The following is a 20,966-nucleotide window of genomic DNA, read 5'->3' as shown; positions in this document are numbered from 1 at the left end:
GCAGCCCAGAGCCTGGGGATCCATGCAGGAGGCCACCCTGTCACCCCTGGACCAGGATGGAAAGTCCTCTCCCTGGAGGACAGGACCCAGTTAAAGACAAGCCAAAGCTCCCTCCGACTGGCCTCACAGGAACCCAGGAGGTGAGGAGCCTTTCCAAGCCTCACATCACCAGGGGCTGAGCTGTGGGTCCCGTGGGGACCTGGCAATGTAGGGCTTTGCCTGGCTGCTCGGAGGAGGGGGTCACACGCATGTGCATGCACACACACACACACACACACACACACACCCCGCTGTCACCATGGTGGCCAGGCCTCTTGGCAGGGGGACATCCAGGCTGGGCTGCAGCCCCCTCCAAGGCACCCAAGCTGTTGCTGATGGGGGAGATTGCAAAAAACAAAACCAGATGCTTCTTTGAACATTTCTGGCATTCATAAGGCTCGGCGTTTCATCCCAAACGCAGCTAACTTCCTCTCCCCTGCTGCCGCCTGTCTTCTGCCTGGCGCTCCCCCCACCCTCCAGGCGGGCATGGGACGACAGGAGGGCTCGTCCCTCTGGGGCTCAGCCGGCCAGACTAAGCCTGCCATCCCCCTCTTTCCCTCCTCCCCACTCCTCCCACCCCTACCCTCTCTCCTTACAGCTCCATTTCCCAGAGCCCTGGCCTCCCCCGGGAGCCACATTCCTGGCTGTTCAATCTGGCCCTGCGCCTGGGCCCACGTCTGATGGTCCCTCACCTGCCCCTTCCTCCTGGGAGGCCATGGCCTTTGCCAGCCCCTGGGGGCCTCCTGCAGAGGAAATGAGGTCCCAGCTCTGCTCGGGAGAAAGGGCTCCGGACAGGAGTTCGCTCAGCGGAGCAGCACGGGAGGGGCTGCGCCTCAGAGGGCTGCAGCTGGTTGGCACGCTGGCTTGGAGGGAAGTGGTGTCACCTGCCGATTAGCAGAAGGGCGAAGACCTGGGCTCGCCCTCTCCCTGACACCTGCGCCGGGTTCCTCAGGGAAGGATTCCGGGGGCAGGGGCTCTGCCGCCTGTGCCGAGGGTCCCTGTGGCCTCAGTTTCCCATCTGGATATCGAGAGGGTTGAGGCTGGGTGGCCCATAATGGCCCTTCTGACACTGATGCTGCAGGATTCTAGAACAGCCACCCGCCCCCCACCCCACAACCCCATCTCCGTCACTAAGGGAAAATAAAAGGAAAAAGTAACACCCACCCCGTCTAATCCGTTCCCGGCTTATACCACGCAGCTCAGCTCTCTTGCTGGCTCCTCTGGGGGATGATGGAAATGTGAATTTAAATAGAGTTATGTCGAAAGAACATTACCCAGCACGGTCCCAGCAGGGAGCAGCCCCGCCGCGCCGCAGCGGCTGTCCCCGTCTGCGTGGGCACGAGGGGGTCGGCGCCTTCGGACGATTATAATCAGGACGGCCTGATTAGCCTTCCTCCCACCTTGCCCCCTTCCCAGGACTCTCCTAAACAGCTAGCCACCTCCTTTCGTGGCACTGGGGCCGGCTGCTGGGGACCAGTCGGCAGGGATCATCTCCTGGTGGCACCATGATATCATCTACATCTAACCCTCTGGGGGCCTCACTGCCCGCTCCCGGCTGTCAGCTCTGAGACGAGGGTTCAGCCGTGAGGCTCCAGGCAGAACAGAGCTGGTGCCACGAGCTGGGGGCACCTGGGAATCCCTGGCTCCCCCTGCAGAGCCCTGAGCCAGCTCCCAATGGTCCCCACACTCCTGGCTCTCTCCCATCGCCTGAGCACCCGGGAGGGAGGGGACAATCTCCCTTGCTGACTGCCAGGAACAGAGCAGACATTCAGGGCAGGGCCATCCTTCCCCGCCCTGGGGCCAGAGGGTTTGTAAAATGTAACTCAGCAAGTTGGGCTATGAAAGGCGAGCAGGGCTGGCAGCATAGGCTTGTGTCAGAGGCGCACTCCTTGGGGACTCCCAGCACCCCTAAGCTCAGGCCAAGGGGGTATGGGCAGGCCTCCGGGGGAGAGCCAGGAGCTGGGACCCAGGGGAGTTATGCCTGGGGTGGACCGGCCAGTTAAGCTGGGCCCTGGATTGGCTACACAGGGGGAGCAGATCAGGTGAGCCCAGAGGACAGGGGTCCTCACGCTGTCAGAGCAAGAGGTCTCTGACTCCACGTGGGGCAGGGATCAGCATGCAGAAAGGCGTGTACCCCGCACTGCCCCTCCTGACACTTCAGGGCCTGATGTGGGTGAACGGAGCCTGCTTTGAGGCTAAGTTCCAGGAGCTGCTTTTACTCCCCAGAATGGTGGCAGCGGTCTTGTTTTGATGACAGCTACGTGTGGGCTCCCAGGATGAGCCAGGTGCTTCTAGAGGCTGGCCGGGTGCAGGGCAGGCCCGGCTGTCCCTCAGGGTTCTCCAGTTCCTGCTGGGGTCTTCTGGGTGGGTTCTCAGGGCCCCAGGAGTAGGTGGCCCAAGTTCTGAGCCTGCAGATCCCAACCCCAGCCCCCTGAACCTGCTCGGGGCCAGGGCCCTTCTCCCAGGCCCAGGAGACAGCAGCTGCTGAGGGGACCTGGCCCCGGTAGCCACGTCCGTGTGGCTGCGGGACTCACCGTTGCATCTCAGTTCTGACAGGGAGAGAAGTCCCCTCCCGCTGCTGAGCTGAACTCAACCACCTCCCACCCGTCAGACACACTGTTGTGTCCAGAGTCTCTGTGTCTCCTGGAAGTTACTGCTGGCTTGAGTGTTCTGGGTGGGCTCATCCTGGCTTAAGCACAGGTGCCCTGGCTGGAGCGCCTGTCTCAGAGAGAAAAGCACTTGTCAGGGAAGGCGCACAGCAAGGATGAGGCCAGCGAGGCCTGTGGGGCTTTGGGTGCAGACTGAAGGGTTCGGGTCTGCTGTCCCCTTCCCTCCTGCCCACTGGTGCCAGGGGCTTAGGCTCCGGGGTAGGGAGGCTGCTTCACAAGGAGCTCCTTGGCAATTAGAAGTGGATTCAGGCAGGCCAGGCATCTTGTTCGTTCATTCACTCATTCATTCATTCATTCATTCATTCAAAACCAAGCCCCTACTGTGTGCCAGGAGCAACCACAGTACCTCCATGAAGACCCTCCTCTCCTCTCCCGTCCTTTCTGGGAGAGAGTTGCCTCACCGAGAGCCTCAGCCCTCCTGGGCAGGCATGTCGGCCTGGAGGTCAGGTGCAGACTTGGGCGGATGCAGGGTGGGGCTGGGTGGAGAAAGGTCAAGGCTGGACGCTTCCCAGCAACACTTGGCTCAAGACAGTGTGGGAAAGAAGGCAGGAGATTCCAAAGGCAAGGCCAGAGCAGGGCAGTGGGGATGTAGAGTCTTAAAGACCGTCTTGCCCTTTGACCCCATAATTCTCTGCTTGGAAACCTACCCTGAGGAAGTAATTAGCGAGGCCGTGAGCCATGGGGGCCGGGGGCGGGGGGACAAAGCTGTTAGCTGTGCGTTGTTTACAACAACTAGAAAATAGAAATAAATGTCCAAAACTAAGGGAGGCTTATAAACGCCAAGTACCCCCAGCCCCAGTGCTGGAGTCCGAAGACCCGGATGCAAATCTCCAGTCTACAGCTGTGGCCTATCTGTGCCTCAGTTTCCTTTTCTGGAAATGGAGAGAATAAGTGGACTTAGCTACCAGCCCCTGTAAGGGTTGGTGAGTTAGCACACAGAGCAGGCTAAGCTCGGCTGCCGGCCTGGAGAGCATCTCCCGTGCGTATTAGCTGATAGCATCATTACACAGGCTTAACTCTAAAAGTGGGCTTCTGAATCTTTAAGAACATGGGACAATTCTCGCAGTCAGGTTATGAAATGGTACGTATCGTGTGACCCCAATCTGGTAAAACATGATCTGTGCCAGAAATACCATCTTCAGCCTGAGGCCCTCCTCTGGGTCAAGGGCAAGACCCAGTCGCCGGGGCACAGATGCCAGGTCACGTCCAACAGTGCACTGACCACAGTCAGTGTCTGGCGCACAGCAGCAGGAGGTAATACAAAAATACGGTTACGCTAGAAGCTGCTGAATGATTGTGAGAGGGATGGAGATACACACAAAACCTATACACACAGCACCTGGTCGCCTTATGTTGGCTTCCCCGGAAGCAGAGATGTAAATACAAGTCGTCTATTTGGACGTGATCCCAGCTCTGCCAGGGGAGTAGGAGGGTGAGACGGGAGGGAAGGCAGCCAGCACTGGGTGTGCTGTGTATCAGACTGTACCACGGGCACCTGGAGCACCAGCCCCCGGGGGAACTCTGGGAAACAGGGTAGATCATGCCCTTGACAAAGGGTGAGGGAGCTGGGGTATCTATCCTCCACTCTTCCGACTCCCCTCTGTTGTTGGCCACGGGCTGTCTTTCAGGGAGAGGGTGTGGTTACAGGTCTCAGCACAGTAAGGAACGGTGGGTGCTGAGTGCCCACCTGCTGCACTGGCATACAGTAAGTGCTGAATAAATGCTGCTGCTATTTTCCTATCTCAACCCTACAGGGCTGCTCACAAAAACACCTCCAAGATCCTCTCTCTGTCTGTGTTTGTTCTATATTGGCCCATACAAATAGATTCCCAAGACATTGCTGGTCCCATGGCCCAGAGTCTCTGGCAAACACTTGGAAAAAGGACTGTAAAGAAGAATCCCAAGATGGTAGACAGGATTGTCTCTGGGCACAGCTATCACCTCTGCCCCCTTATTCACTGTGCTCTAACCCTAAGGCCTATGTCAAGTCCAAACATCTGCCTATATCATTCCTACCTCAGGTCCTTTGCACCTGCTGCCGCCTCTGCCTGGAGAGCCCTCCCTCAGAGCCTCCTACGGCTCCTTCTTATCCTTCGAGCACCGCCTCCTCACCAGATGCCCCAACCACTCTGTACAACAGCACCCTGTTTTCTTTTCTGAGACCACTGTTTGAAAATATCTTATTTGTTCATTAGAATTAAGCTCCACATAGTAGGTGCTCAATAAATGTTTGTTGAAAGAACTCAGTGGATTGGACGTGGGAGGTGAGAGAAGGGGTGAGCGCTCTCCGGGAGAGCTCAGCTGGCCTGGTTGGGGCGTGGGGGCTTTCAGGTAGGTCTCCAGAGAGGGGCACGGATTGCATGGGCTCTGCCAGAGGGCGGTCAGATCCCCACGGAGGCATGGGGCGCCGTCTCACCTGGAGGAGCAATGCAGGGTTTGGGGGTTGTCTGCCTGTGGGCTTGCTCTCTCTGGCCTCACCTGCTACTCCAGGTGGGACCTGGAGCATGAGATGTGGGGCATCTGGAACCCCCGACCCCAAGGCCTCAGTCTCCAGCAAGGCAGGGAGTCAGAACCCCGAATAAAGCCAGGGCCACACCCTCAGTGAACACGCAGACTGTGGGGAAAATCCACCTGCAGGTGAAACAGCTAGAAGGAAAACGAGGGGAAAATGTCCCCACAAAGGAATGACCACAGGCTTGTTCTCACGGGGATTTGGGCTTTGAATTTATCCTGCCCCTCATGCTGCTAGCGGGAGTATCAAAGGCTACCACCGCGGCTGGGAAGCAGTTGGGCCGTTTTTCTCATAAGGGCACTGGTCCTTCAGTCCTAGACGTTGGTGGGTGCCAGCAGTGGGGGGTGGACTGGGAAACAGAATGGTGATTGACAAGCCTTCCATGCGCTTGCCACATTGCTGAGGTTTGACCAAGGGGCCGACTTCCTCAGAGGCTCAGATGACAGCTGAGCTGCCTTCTGGGCCACAGCTGTAAGACAGACCCTCTGGCAGGCATACTAGGAAAGAGTGGCCCCTGGGGGCAGGCCGCCCAGCCCATCCCGAGGTCCGATGAACTGGGGTAAGGCAGCATGGGGCAGGCCTGCAGGGGAGGAGCCCAGGAAATGTTCGTGGAATGACTGAGTGAGCGAGTGACAGGGCCTCTGAGAGACACACTAGAGCCACCATTACCCACGTGACCCTCAGGGGAACACTGGGAGGAAGTCAGGTGTGAGATATGGGGCACCTGCACCCCAGACACTGCTAATGGGGCGTCAAATGGTGCAGCCACGTTGGAAAGCAGTTTGGCTGTTTCTCGTAAAGTTAAACTTACTTCTACTCTATCGCCCAGCAATTTCAAGGAACGTGTGCATGTGTGCACCAGGACAAGCGTCCAAATGTTCCAGCAATGCTGTGACAGCCCCAAATGGAAACAGCCCAAATGTCCATCACCAGAAGAGTGCTTAAGCCAATTATGCAGAACCACAAATAAAATACTATTGCAATAAAAAGAAACAAACTACTGAAATACACAACGTGGATGAATCTCATCAGCCCAATGCCGAGCAAAGGAAGTCAGATCCAAAAGCGCACACTCCATGCGGTTCCATCACATGGAATTTAAGAAAAGGCAAAAGGAAGTTAAGGTGATAGAAATCAGAGCAGTGGTTACCGCTGGGGGGGCCGGGTGTGATAGCAGAGGGGCAGGAGGGAACTTCCTAGGGCAACAGAAATGACGGGTGTGGTGACCAAAATTCACCAAACTCTACCCTTAAGATCTGTGCATTTTATCATATATAATTTAGACTTTAGTTTTCAAGTTAAAATAAAGTGAACAGGCATGAGAGAAGAGAGTTTTCAGTAATACAGTAGACTAGACACCTACGACAATAAAAACCTACAAAAGTTGGATCTGATATCACAAACGTCCTTTTAAATGTGTAGCTAAACTTAAAAAAGAGAAGGAAATCACCATAGGCCAGAAACTAAAAGGTGACAGAGAGCCTACGTGGACATGGGCAGACTAGCAAAAAGTCCATCTTCAGGGGAAAGAGAAGAGGTGAAGGAAAAAGTTTCTGCTTTAGATTAATAACCACAGGTCTCTCCTCATAAAGATTTAGTTTGAATTCATTCTCTATGGAAGATGAGAACTTTAAGTGGCTGTGGGTCTGGGGTGTCCTTGGGTGCCTAGTGAAAACAACAGCCATTCCTCCACGGAAGGTCAGACGCCCAGTCCAGAACCCACTGGATTTCCAAAGATAAAGCTCTGACCAAGATGGAGCACACAATCTAAAATTACAAAACACGAGGAAACAACCACCATGGGAGTCGGCAGACACAGCGACTGACAGGATTAGCACTGAGTCCAGTATCTTACAGTGCACAGACGGGAAAGAAGAGGAAACAAGGCTCGCCCTTTTTGAAAGTTTGGCCACTTGACTGTTGGGACGCGGCCGCTGGTTGCAAGATGTTTGTTTGCTATACCCAGTTCTTTTCGTTCAACAACAAACACGTGTAATCCAAGTGTTAGCTGCATAGGGTCCCCAAATTCTGCAGCTGGGGGTTCTGGGACCAGACTGCAGAGCTCAAATTCAAGCAGTGATGTTTATAAAATGCACAACCTTGAGCAAGCTGCTTGACCTTCACATATTTCCATTGTTCCTTTATTGGTGAAATGGCACAGAAACCATGACATGTGCCTCTGAGGTTCTTGCAAGGATTTCAGTGAGAAAATCCAAGCCACCCGCACCATGCCTGGCAGAGTGGGCATTCAGTAAAACGGCGCGTTTCTTCTAAAACTGAAAACTGAAAGCTGGTGTCACCTGCGGGTCGAATTTCCTGCTGGGCCTGAATTCTGCATCTCTAGAGCCTCCCTCTCCGCCCCTCCACCCCTCTGGTAGCTGGACCCCTCACCCAGCCTTGCCTTGAAGCTGAGCTGGGTCAGGGGCAGGGCCCACTACTTTCATTCCCCCAAAGCCGCGAACACAGGCCGTTAAGCAGAGCAGACTCTTACCAAAACCAGGGAGAACAGATGGGTTGCTCCTGTGGCACAACATGGAAAACCACTCTGGTACCAGCGCACGCATCCCGCTGCGGACTCGGACTTGTGCCCGCCCGCACTCTGGCTCCCGGGCCAGCCTTCTCCCCAGGCCCCCACCAGGCCGGGTGGGCTTCGGCCTTTCCCTCCTTGCTCCCTCTGCCTCCCTCCCCCTCCCTATGAACCTTCCTCTTCCAGCTGCTTCTGCTGAGACCACCTTTCTCCCTGGGTTTCTGGCCTCCCTCCCAGGTCCTGCCCTCCCCTCCTTGGCCAAGCCTGACCCCCAGCTTTTCACACCCAAATAGTCCATCAGGATGTTCTGCTGAATGAAAAGCCGGAACTCTGCCTCCAGCTTTTAAAAGAAGCTCCGTACTTAGAGAGCACTGACTGTGTGTTGGAGGACCCGTGGAAAGGGCTGGAGACCCCAAGACCCACGGGCAGGTACCCTCTGGCCCATTATGTCTGAGCTGTCCCACTCCTGGTTTCCAGTCTCAGCCCTGAGAACCCCGCCTTGGCACACATTTCTCTGGTTCCACCCGACAGACACGCTGCAAGATGCCACACACAGCATCCCAGTGGACTCAGGGCACAGACCCACCCGCCTGTGCATGCCGTATCCACGAAAAAGCTCCCACACTCACACACACACGTTCACTCCGTGCTAATTCTTGCCTTTGATTGCGGCCTCTAGACTGTCAGCACCACTCAGAGTTGACAAAGCAAAAGAAAAAAGAAAAAAGAAAGAAAGAAATCCGCCCTGTCACTTGGACTCCCCCTACCCTCGCCCCCGCCTTTGTATTATGGGTTTATGTCAAGGTGTGTTGGATTCTAAATTAAATGTCAGCCCACTGTACATTTCTGGCTCCTGCCGCAGAAAATGAGGAGCTGGAGTTGGAGACCATCCAGTTGTTCAGCTCCCCGTGCCTAACCGCGAGGGGTGACAAGCCCATTGAATCACTGCACAGTAGCTTTCCACGCCATGGGAAGCCAAGATAAATTTATTTTTAATGATAAATGTGACTGTCAGAGTTAAGTTGAGACAGCTTTACAGTGAGAGCTGAGTGCCCTCGGCAGCATGGGGCAGAGGCCGGGTGGACGGAGGCCAGAGGTCCCTACCTCCCGGCCAGCCGATCCCCTGGTCCCCAAGAGACAAGCATATTTGACATTCGGCTCACATTCACTGAGCTCCTGCTGCAGGCCAGCTGCATGGCACTAGTCTCAGGCCCAGCTCTAGCCAACCAAGAGAATGGACGTGAGTGAGAAAGGGGGATCTGCTCCACAGGGCAGAGACCTGGGTTCAGATTCTGGCCCCACCAATTGTTGTGTGATCTTGGCCACATCACTTAACCTCTCTGAGCTTCAGCTGCCTCATCTATAAAATGGGGATATTAATGTCACCCATAGGCTTCTGGTGAAGATTACATGAAATGAGATCTATTGCTAATGAATGGTCCACAGCACATGAAAATGCTTCCTGAAGGGTAGCTATTATTTGTATCATTTTACTAATCATGCTATTCCCCAAGTTACATAACTTACCTTTTGGAGTCAGTTTTCTCATCCTTGAAATGCGCATAACGCTAGCTCCTGTGTTTCCGGGTGGCTGGCAGGATGCAGAGTGCCTGGCACGGGGCTCAGTGTTGGGATGATGCTCAGTGGGCCACAGCAAGTCAAACAGCAGCAACCCTGAACGTCATCTTGTCTCCCTGATGGGAAGGCTCTCTTGAGGTTGACATACTTTGCTGCCTGCCCTGTACCCACTCCCCACTAAGGGAGGTGCCCTGTGTCAGGACCCCACAGCCATGCCCTCCATCAGACAAGGACACCTGTCTTCGGCCAGCTGACGACTTATGATTGATATATCCTGGCTCCAAAGGATGAGTAGGAAGAATCACAGGCCTTTTCTCTGGAATTTCAACTAAAAATCCCAGACAAGAGTTTTCTGTGGGTGGGACCATCACGTCTAGGTGGCCATGGGCAGGAAAGACAGGAACACGGGGAGTTGGCGAGCCTGAGGGAGAAGGGTGAGGGGATGTGCAGGGAGGGAGTGGGCAGGGGTGACTGGCCAGTTCCTGGAATGCCCTGCCTTGGACTGGCTGGAAAGCCCTAATACCCCTCTGATCCAGCTGAGCTCACCTGGGCTCATCTCTGGGGCTCTGCGTACACCAGCTTTGTCAAAAGGAAATCAGAAAGTGGGGCGCTGTCTCCTCTGTGGGGTCAGCTGCGATTTTCTCACATGGATCTCGGGCAGATGACCAGAGAGCGGCCCGGTCCTCTCCTGAGATAGTGCCCCAAGCATGGCAGGTGAGGGCAGCATATAAGGTGTTGAGCAAAGGCCTGCAGGCTCATGACAGAGCTGTACCAGAGCCAACTCTTCTTCTGGGGGGCTGAGCAGGGGCATCACCCCAGAGTGGGTGATGGGTGAAGACCACCCCACACACTCACTCACCACCCCTCAGAGGCAAGAAAGTGAGGAATCTGCGGCTGAGCACGTGAAATAACCCGACAGCGAACAGTGCCGGGAGGAGCCACTAGGTGGCCCCCGCCTACCTGTCCAACCGCCCTCCTGCAGGTCTGGGAGCAGATCCTCCAGCCAGCGTCCTCCTGTAGGCACCAGCCCATGCAGGCTACTGTCACTCTCCATCCTCTGCCTTTGCTTTGTGGCTTCACTGCCTGACATGCCTTCTCCCCCAACATCTACAGGTCCCCACCTTCACAGCCCAGCGCACACCCCCTCCTCATCCAGGATGCCTTCTCTGTCCACCCAGAGCATATATACCAAAACTCCGTTGGTCCCTAGCACCCCGCCGACATCCAGACTCTCAGTTCAGGGTCCGCCAAGGGCGATCTTCTGTCTGTGTATAAACATGTCTGGAGTTTACATCCTCTCCTCAAACTGGAATCACAGATTTGCAGTCCCAGTCTCATGCCTACAAACCTCACAATCGCCCATTTAAAAGGGGGAAGTTGCAATTTCTTGTTCAGTGAGGAAATTCGGGCTTAGGGAAGACAGGAAATCTGCCCAAGGTCATAGTGGGAAAGCCTGAGGCCTCGCCCTGCTCAGGGGCTTCAATGCACTCTCTTAGAACTTCACAAGAGCCTTTTTGAAGAGAATACAGTTAAACTTTTGGCAACCGTAGGAAACCGAGGCTCAGAGGCACAGCTGCTTGCGCCAGGCCAGGACCCTGTGCTTTCCACCACACCCCTCTGCCCAAACTTGATGGTCCAAGCGGTCACCTGCCAATTCCTTTAATCCGCAGGTCTCAGGGGATAGGTGCCACCTAGAAAGAGCCACGGTACCAGGACACTAACCCAGGTCCCCTGACTCCCGGCCAGTGCTGAGGGACCCTCTCTGGCTCCTTGGGCTGCCTCCCTGGGGCAGTGGGGGTGGGGCTGCAGGTAAGGCCAGCAGGCAGCCCTTGAAAGAAGAGGAGGCTGGAGACAAACAGCTGGCAGGCTGTGAACCCAGCTTCTGGTGGGTAACAGTCTGCTCATATGGCAAGGGGCAGGGAGTGCCCCCGGTCCCAGCTTTGCGTTGCCCCACACCCAGGCAGTCTCCCTCTCCAGTGAGGGGCTGGGAGAGGGATGAAGATGGGGCGACAGACTGGCAGCCAGTGGGGGAGAGACGAAGACGGTGCCAGGGAACAGCGTGGCGGGCCAAGGCGCCCCGGGAGCCGGAAGACAGCTTTGGGGAGAAGCAGGGAACAGAGGTGTCTATTCTGAAGCTGGGGGAGCAGAAGATAAGGAGCCGCAGAGAAGGCTGGGGGAGGGGCAGTGGGCCAGGCTCCCGCGGAGGCCCGGGGAGGGGGCTGCTGGCCGGGAACGGGGCGTCGGGTCGTGTGGGCGCCTCCCGGTCAGAAGCCACAATAGCAGCTCGTTAACAGCGCAGATTAAGGACTTTGTCAATTACCTCTGAAGGCTGCACCGGGCGGATTAAATGCTTTTAAAAGTGCTGCCAGTGGGAGGGGGCGGCTACGAAGCCCCCTCCCGGCAAAAATCCCTCCTCTCCCGGGCAGAGGAGGAGGCGGGGGCTGAGACAGAGCAGGACGCGCCTGGGGAACGCGGGCGATCGGCCGGGAGCGCGGGCAGAACGCAGAGCGGCTCGTACTCGAGACCGCAGCGCCGGCGGCTGTCGCGGCGGCGGGGATCCCAATTCAGTCCGCGGGCCGCCTGGGCTGGGAGGCGTCGGACCAGCTCTCCGCCCGCAAACGGCACCGACGTAGGTCTGCCGACTCTGGCCGAGGTACTCCCAGGGCCAGCCTCGCGGGTCAGGTCCGAAGGGGGAGGGCCCTCGTGGCTAGAGACTCGGGGACTGAGCGCACTTGCCCGGGAGTCCGGACCCAGTCCTCGGAGACCCGCAGGGGGCGCACTTGGGCCATCCCCCAACCGCGCCCCAGCCCGGGTCGCGGGGCGAGCCCTGAACCTTGAAGGGACCAAGAGGAGCGCGGCGCCAAGCCCTGGAGACGCCCGACGGCCCTTTGGGGGCGTCCACGGGGCCCACCCAGCGCCGTGCCCACCGTGTGTAGTGAGTTAGCGCGTGTCCGGCTCCGGAGGAAGTTTGCGAGGAGGCGCCTCCGGGGGTTCTCAGGCCCCTCCGGAGCCAGCGAGGGCCGGGCTGTCCGCGGCTGTTCGCTGCCCTCCCGGAGGGCCCCGAGGGTCTGGGGCCGGTTTGCCTCCTCTATCTTGGCCTTTGGGGAGGTGGAGTTTAACTGTCGCCGTCCGCGGTGTGTGCGTGTGTGTCACAGGGAGACCGGGGGAGCAATAAAAGGTAAAGAGAGTCCGAGGCAAAAAAGACACGGAGACTGAGAAGGAGGGAGGGAGGAGGGAGAGGAGCGCGCAGGGGGAGGCGCGGGAGCGGGGAGCGGGAACGGCGCGCAGCGCGAGCGGCGGGCGGGCAGCGGGCGGCTCTCGCGCTCCCGCTGTCGCCCGCACACATCCGCACGCGCGCACACACGCACGCACACTCACACACTCGCACACCCGCACACACACGCCCGCTGGCTCGGGCCGCCCCATCGCAGGGCACCGAGGCGGGGAACCGGCGGGCAGAACGGGCCCAGCGCCCGAGCCCGCGCCCACCTCGGCGCCTTTGCGCTCCGCAGCGGCGCGCCTCGCCCGGCGTCCCCGCCAGTCCTGCCGGAAGATGGTCAACGACCGGTGGAAGACCATGGGCGGCGCTTCCCAACTTGAGGACCGGCCGCGCGATAAGCCGCAGGTACGCGCGGGCCCGGGGCTTGGGGACGTAGGGCCCGTACAGTGGGCGAGGCGGTGGGCGAGGCGGTGTCCGCTCCGACCGGAGGGGTGGCCTGGAGTTTTGGGCGTACCCGAGAGGCCCCGGGCAGGGCGGGTACCCTCCTCTCCTCCTCCGTGGGAGGCTTGAACTTGGGGTTCTGGCTGCGGAGCCCCCTTGCTCCTCCAACGGACCCAGGGGCATGCGTGTGCAGAGTTAAGTAGAGGACCTATAGAGTTTACAGTGTGACCAGCCCTTTAGTGTGCGTCTCTGTTGCCTCACCTCTACAATGGGCATCTGAACCACTTACCATCCTATGCCAGGTGCCTGGCATGAGACCCTCGCCCCATCCCCTCTGAATCCTCACACTTTAGCAAGCCTACCCCACCCCCATGCAGCAGAGGATCAATAAATATGTGCCTCATGAAAGAACACTGGATATTATGGTTCTCCAGCTTTAACACCAGGAAAGCAAGGCTCAAAGGGGGTTGCTCCTGCCGGAGGCCATGCAGCTCTGCTGGGATTTGAACCTGGGTCCTTGGGCACCAGGTCTGTTCATCCCATCCTTCCTGCTACCTCTTCAGGGGCAGTGGAGGGTGCCCAGGGCTGTGCACTGGAAGGGGGTTGAGGGCAGAGCTCCAGGGCTGGCCAGAGATGGGGCTGGAGATGGGAAGCTGAGTGGAGGGGCAGCCCTAGGGCTGCCCCAGGCTGGGCTGCCAAGGGACTAGGGCCAGCAGGCGAAATGAGGAGGTTCACTTGCCACAGAGAGGAAATAATGGGGCTGCCCGTTTTAAATTTCAAATTTCTCCCAGACAGATGTCATTGGGGAAGGAACAGTTCTTGTTTGCAGTGGCAGGAGGGGGGGGGGGGTGGCAGGGGCGGGCCTTGGCGGCCCCTCACTCTCAGGAGCTGCAGGCTGCGTGTTCTGTCTGGAGTGACACTGCTGTGGCGTGCCTTCACAGTTTGCAAAGCCCTTTCCCAACCGTCTGCACAACCTCACTTTCTGCAGCAGCCTGAGGGCTAGGCAGGGATGCACCTGCCCACATCCCAGGGGGACGGTGGCTCAGAGAGATTGAGGCATGCACCCAAGTCATGCAGCATGCTAGCAGGAAAGCAAGGATTCAAAGCCAGGTTTGACCCCTAAGCCTCTCCCAATGACTCCCAGAGTGGTTGGTTCCTCTGTTAAATCAGGTCCACACCCAAGCCATCCTCAAACAAAAAGTCCTCTCCAGCTGGGATCTGACTTTCTCCCGGCTTAACAAGAGCAGTCTTACCTCCTAGCCTTGTTGTTCAAGCCATCCCCAGCCTGGCCCATTCTCCCTTCCCATTAGCCCCTTACAGGTACTGACTGCTTGTCATTAGCAAACATCCGGTCCTACACCCAGAGTGCCCATTTCCAAACCTTTGCTGTCTCATCTTGTTGGCTCCAACAAGCTCCCCAAACACACACACATACACCCTGCTTCTCTCAGGGAAATCCTCCATATATATAGTTCAAAACCTACTCAAATGCCACCTCCTCCAGGAAGCCTTCCCTGATGCCTAGTGGCTGTGCTTTGAAGTCCCAGCAGCATTTAGCCTGTGCTGCTCAGCTGCCTTTATCTTCCTGCCTTGTTCCTACCTCCAACAGGAGCTCCCTTTGGACATAAGCTCCCTCTGGGCCCCCATCCTGGGGTCTTCCCCTGGGTCCAGGGTCCTGTCTTTCCATGCAGCTCAGGTTGGGAGCTGAGGGATACTTGCTGAATTGAACTGCATGAAACCTGGCCAGGAGGAGCCATGGGAGAGGAGCCAGCAAGTGCTGCTGTGTCTCAAGGAAAGTGGCTTAGGGATCTGTTTGCAATGTGGCTTTAAGGCCTCCTGGGCCAGCCCTGGCCTCTCTGCTGCTTCCTGGGATGTGTGTTCCAGCTGCTGCCAGGCCAGAGCCCAGCTATCTGCCCTTTGGCATCAGAGGCTGCCTAGGGCTTGTGGCCCCGGGTGTCTGGACAAATATCAAGCACCGCCTCCCTGCCCTACTCCTTTGGTGACCCAGCATGTAGGGAGGCCGTCCTGTGCCATCTCCAGGATTGTCTGAAGTTTCAGATAAGAGGCAAGGCCTTCCCTGTGCCCACTGTCGAAAGAGAGAGACTTGCCTGCCCTGGTTCCTTCCGGGTCTATTTCTTTGGGCCTGGCCTTCTCTCCTCTTTTGCTTCTAGTTTCTTCTTGACCATTGACATTCTCTCTGTGTCTCTGGGTAAGTTACTCCCCTTCTCTGAGTCTGGGCTTCACCATCTGTAAAATGGGACCAGCAATCCCCGCTTCCTCCTCACTTCACAAGGGCTGTTATGAGGGCTGAGTGAAATACTGGTGTGTTTTGCAAACTGCAAAGCACTGTGCACCCTTGAGGAGGATGATTCTCAAAGTAGCTTGTCCCCTTTTACAGGCTGTCAGTGTCATGATCTCCCCTTTGCCCACCAGGGAGAGCAGTCTGACCACCCAGTTCTGCCAGAAGGGCCTGGCTGAGGTTAACAGGGCACTTCCTCCAGAAAAGAAACTAGTGTCACACACTGAGCACCAGCTGGGCTCATCTCCATATCTCATGTTTCTTAGTCACAGCCAGCCTGGGAGGTTGGTGGCAGGAATGATCAACCCATTTGACAGATGAGGAAACTGAGGCTAAGAGTGCTGCAGCCAGGACCTGAATCTGGGTCCTCCAGGGTGGCCGATGAGCCTCAGTGGGAAGACACAGAGACGAGAGGCTGGCTGTCCTTTCTCGTTCAGCCTGCTCAGCCGCATTATGTAATTCCCAAGGAGAGGGCTCCAGCGCCCGGTGCGCAGTTCCCAGGGCACTCACGGCACCCACGGCCGTTGAAGGGCCTGCATCCAAGTGTTGCCATTTCTGGGGACAGCCTCAGGCCGCCTGTGTCCTGGGCCTGTCCGGCTTCAGCTCCTCATTTGCTGGGTGACCTTGGACAAGGAGCCGACTTCGTGAGAGCATCCCTTCTCTGCTTGCAGAATGAAGGGGCTCTCACACCCTTAGGGCAGGCAATGACGGTGGAATATTTGCCAGGAGTTCGGAGTTGCTCAGATGAAAGGATCTAGAAATAGACATGATTCTCCTAACCTCGGAGCATGGGGCAGGAAGTCACCCTGTTGCCGTCTCCCCCTGTTGGGAGGGGGCTTGTTTCTCAGCAGTCCCCAAGTCAAGCCCCTCTATGGGGAGATTGACCTCTGACCTATCCCAGGTAATGTCTCTTGATATTTTCAAAACTTCTAAAAACACTCCAGAAAGGGGGGAAAAAAAAAAAACTCATTGGGAAGTTCTTCTTGATGTCTAACCTAAACCCTGCTGCAGTTAATTCACTCAATGACTATGTATAGGGTCCCTGCTTCAGCTAGGAGATGCAGCTGTGAACCTGTGCCTTGGGAGCTTAGAGCCTCACGGGAGGAAAAAACTCACATCATGGTGTTATTACAAACCACGATGGGCATGATAAAGAAAACGACACATGCCTCAGTCCTCTCGTGGCCTGGGGTTGGGGGGAGGTCACTGTGCCTGGGTTGGGAGAGAAGGAGGGTGAAGAAAGAGAGGGACAGGCCCACAAGGGCTACAAGTCAAGGACTCCTTCCTTCTCTGGTCTTTTCTTAAGCCCCTCCTCAGGCCCCGGCCCTGCCCCATGGAGCTCACCACCCGGCCCAACGGTGTGGCTGGATGGGGAGGCCAGAGGTGGCCAGGGGTGGGAGTGCAAAGACCACTTCCCCGGGCAGTGATGTTTATAAACTGAACAGCATTTGCCAAGTCTTTCCTCTGAGGAGATTGAGGTGTGTTGGGGACAGAAAGGAGCCAGGGTGGGGGTGGCAGGAATAGCTGAGGCTGGGGGGCAGGAAGGACCAGCCGAACCTGCTCCTGAGGCCTCTGTAGCCCTGGAGGGGTCTCAGCGGGAGTGTCCTGGGCTCTCTGCTATCAGGAGGGCTCTTGGCTGCTGTGCGGGGAATGGGTTGTGGGGCTGGGGGGTGTCGGGGAGGCCGGCGGGGAGACCATCACAGCGATTTAGAGGCAGGTGACGGGGCTTGGACCTGGGTGCGGGGCTCGAGGGGCTGGGGGATCAAAGGAGGTGGAATGGACAGAGCCAGATGCTGGCTGGGTGTGGGGCTGAGGGAGGGGAGCCCAGGGAGGTGCCCGCCTTTGGAGGGGGTGGTCAGTGAAGCTGGTGCCATTGGTGGGTGGGAATCTCAGGAGCGCTCAGGTTTGGGGTGGAGGGAGCCTGGTTTGGGGGTCTGTGGGCTGGGGGCCCAGAGCTGGGGAAGGTGGGCAAGACCCTCACAGAAAACATCTGGATACCCTCCCTCATCTGAAATGGACACAGAGCTGAGGGGTCTCTGGGGATTGACAGAGCTCAGGGGGCTTGGAGCCTTTGGGAGGGGGCAGACATGGGCAGCTCCTAGGCGCTGTCTCTTTGTCCCTTAGCAGCCCTCTGGCCACTCCCCCGGATCCCCCCCTGCCCCCCGGTGATCCTGAGGCTTCCCTCAGCATGGGTTACACAAAGAGGCCCCAGCAGGATGGGGAGCTGGTCCTCAGGACTCGTAGGACAAGCCAGCAAGCACTCTTTCCAAGTCTTTGGGACACCAGAATGTTGAGCAGAACAACCAGCCCGTCACTTTAAGGGGTCTGTGGGACCCCTACATCCCCACCGCCAGGGCCAGAGGATCAGAGTTCAGCCCACGTCAGGAGCCTTTTGCTGGCGATGGGAGCAGATGTGGCTCCCTGGGGAGAGGTGAGGAGGACTCCCCCAGGGGCTCTGGGCTGAGCACGGGCTGGGCCGTCTCCCTCCCCTGATCCATGAGCCCATCTGCAGCCTGGTGCCCGAGAGCCCCTCATGGGCCCCAACCACACACTGCCCACCCATGGTTTCCCCATCTGAGGCCACACAGCGTGTTTCTGTCATGATGAACAGCCGTCCTGCCTATGGCTGGGGTGCTCCTAGGAGATGGGGGGCTGGGAGTGGCTTGCACCTGGATCTAACCTTGCCTGGCCTCCTCCTGGAGGAAGACTTTCTTCTTCCTACTTTGATACAAGGAGTGTGGTCTCAGCCTACCCAGGGGACTACGGCTACCCAGCTCCCTTGGAAAACAAGGAGGAAGGCAGGGGGTGCAGGCTGGGCTGGTCTGGCTCACAGAGCACCGTGGCCATGAGTCCCTTCCTCCAGCGCCCTCGAGTCCTCCACCAGACCCCATGGCCACTTCTGGAGGCTGGGGACACAGAGGAGACAGCTGAAACAGATGCCACCCTTCAACTGAGGCAGCTCTGGGGCTTCCTGCCTCCCGCCTCCCCTGGCGTGAGCCCATCTTGCCCTCTCCTTGGCCCGGGCTTCATGGGCCGCCTTTGACTGTGGGCCGGTACCTGGGGTCCCTCCGGCTGGGAGCTCACACAGGTGTTTAGTGCCAGCAGTGGGTCTCAGACCCGGGGCTCCTGGTTCCCTATCATGCCCACCACCTGGGACGCCTTCACCATCTCCCGCTCCTTGCCCCTGGGGGGCCCTGCGTGCCTCCGCCCGCCTCCTGCACACCCCAGCTGTGCACCCCACCCCACCCCGGCCACAGGCTGGCGAGTAGGCGCCCCTCCCCCGCCGCGCGCCCTGGGCTGCTGGTGCCCGAAGCCCCCCTTGTTATCTCGGGCAGCTTTCTCTGCAAGGCACGTCAACGGCAGCCTATAAAAGCCACCAGCACTTCATGTTTAAGGTGATCTCTGAAGACTAATTCTCCTCTGCTGAGTGGCCTGTTTCATCTCCAGGCTTCATTGTCCCCCTGCCCCTCAGGGGACCCCCTGCAGCTTTCTCCAGCCACTCCCCTCCTCTGCACCCTCACCTTCCCGCCAGGGACCAAGGGCCTGGGTGGAAGCAGGTGTCTGAGTGGGCTGAGTCCTGGGGACGCAGCGGGATGAGGGGATGCGGCTGGCCTCTCTGCCTTGCCAGCTGGGGATCTTAATGCTTTTCAGCGGAGGATGTCACTTAGAGCTGCTCAGGGCAAGGTGTCTCCCGATGGACTCCAGGAGAGAACTTAACTGCTGACACAGGGCTTTGTCTCTCACACCCTGGTCACACTTCTGGCAAAGGGAGGACTGCTGTGGGATCGCTCAGCAAGCAGCCTTGGCACAGAGGGGTGATTCCAGAGTCACCTGGCCCCGGTTCAAACGCTGGCTCGACTGCTTGCCTCTGGTGTGCCTTTGGGCAAGGGTCTTCTCTCTCTGAGCCTCAGTTTTCCTACCTGCAAAATGAAGCCAACCACAGCAGGGGGCTGTTTGGACCTTTCATCGGCAGGAACACAGTATGCGCTCAAGGCATGGGGGTAATGATGTGGTGCCCGTCCCTGTGGAACCTGCAGACCCCCAGTGATGGGGATGCGGTGGCCTGGAGGTGGCCTTCATTCTGAGTCAGGCTGTCCCAGGTGGGCACAGGGCTCAGCGTGGAGGTCATGGCCTCAGACCCACTAAGCACTGTGGGTCCCAGGGCCTTCACCTCCTCCCTACACCAGCAAGGTCATGGAGAAACGACCCAGCCTGTCGACTCTTCCCTCCTTCCATCCGACCACCAGCCACTCTGTGCTTTGGGCGGTGGGGAGCAGCTCTTGGTCCAGGGCAGGTTTCCTGGACCTGGGCTTTGCCAGTCCCTGAATCCCAGCTTTCTTGTGTCCACAACTTTCATCAAATTCCCAAAGGGATCCGTGCCCCCAAAGAGGGCAAGAATCACAGTCCATGGGACATGAGTTCCCTCGGGGCAGGCGGGATGGCTGCCTGCTGCCGACTCCTCAGGGACTGGCTTGAGCCTGGCTCGTGGGGACACCCAGGTAACGCTGAATGGATGTTTGAGTGAATGAATGAAGTCCAAGGCAACGGCTATGTTGATAAGTGCCACCTTGGGGGCAGCAAGGGCTCTGGGAACATGGAGGAGGAGCCCTGCTCAAACTGGGAGGAGGGCTGAGGAGTCAAGGCAGGCTTCCTGGAAGAGATGACATCTAGCTGAACCCTGAAGGAGGAGAGCAAGTTCAGGCTGGTAGAAGAGAAGCAGGGGAAGTGGAGGCCTCGGGCGGAGGGAGCAGCCTGTGCAGAGCTGATGGAGGGGAGCGGACGTGTTTGGGTTGGGCTGGAGTAACTCATGTAGCTTTTGCGGAGCCCGGGATGGATGGTCCCCCGCTTCCCTGGACAGGTGTGGAGACTGGAGGGGTGGGGCGCTGAGTCCCATCACTACAGGGACAGGCTAAGGAATTCTCTCCCTCGTCCTGCCAACAACAGCAACTCCTTCCTTGCATCTCCCCCTTGACCCCATCGTCCTCCGGTGCCAACTAGGAGATTCAGGAGTTACTTGTCGAATTTGAATTTATGGGAAAGAAGCTGTTTGCGCTACCATATTTTCTCATAGTTAGATGCAGGATGTAAGAGGCTCTTTTATATATCACCAAGAGAGAGAGAAAATTGCCAATTAAAATTGTGGAATCCCCCAAACGTCAGAGGTGTTAAAATGTGAAGGAAAGAAAAAAACAATAACAGGGAAGGTATATCCTAGCATCAGTGACGCAGAAATAACACTTTGGGTGGAAAATAAAAAACCCAACACCTCCAGATGCTCTGTGCACATTGATGATGAGATAAAAGCTGCTAATATTTATTGCACAAGCACAACGTGCCAGGCATGGCTCCAAGTACTTAATATACTAACTCATTTAAAGATGCATCTTGAATTCAGAAAGTTGAAAATGTGGGAAAATTCAGTGGCAGGAGACGTCTGGCCCTGGGAGGAGGCAGGAGGCTGGGAATCCTGCCTGAGCTCTGCCTCTGATCTGCTCTGCTCTGTGACTGTGGACAAGCCCCTGGCCCTCTCTAGGACTCAGTTTCCTCGTGTGTCAAACGCTCAGTGATCACTCTGTAAGCTCCCTTTGGGCTGTGAGTGATTTGGTCCTGGGAGTCTGGATTTGCTGTATGTCACGGTGCCTCCTTTAATTACAAGCTGCGCTGGGTTCCAGTCTTCTTTG

At 57.4% G+C, this 20,966-nt stretch overlaps 1 protein-coding gene across 1 annotated transcript in view; it reads left to right on the top strand.

Moving 5' to 3' along the window:
- Positions 1-12,630: 12,630 nt before the first annotated feature.
- The window catches only part of FIBCD1 (fibrinogen C domain containing 1), a 34,862-nt gene continuing 26,526 nt past the window's right edge, over positions 12,631-20,966 (top strand). Inside the window, exon 1 of the mRNA XM_031450712.2 lies at positions 12,631-12,950. Coding sequence (XP_031306572.1) covers positions 12,879-12,950 — 72 coding nt within the window. The 5' untranslated portion in view covers positions 12,631-12,878. The remainder of the gene's footprint in view (positions 12,951-20,966) is intronic.

This window comes from Camelus dromedarius, chromosome 10 (genome assembly GCF_036321535.1).
Source record: "Camelus dromedarius isolate mCamDro1 chromosome 10, mCamDro1.pat, whole genome shotgun sequence".
Classification (NCBI taxonomy): domain Eukaryota; kingdom Metazoa; phylum Chordata; class Mammalia; order Artiodactyla; family Camelidae; genus Camelus; species Camelus dromedarius.
This window is presented reverse-complemented; position numbering and strand designations above follow the sequence as displayed.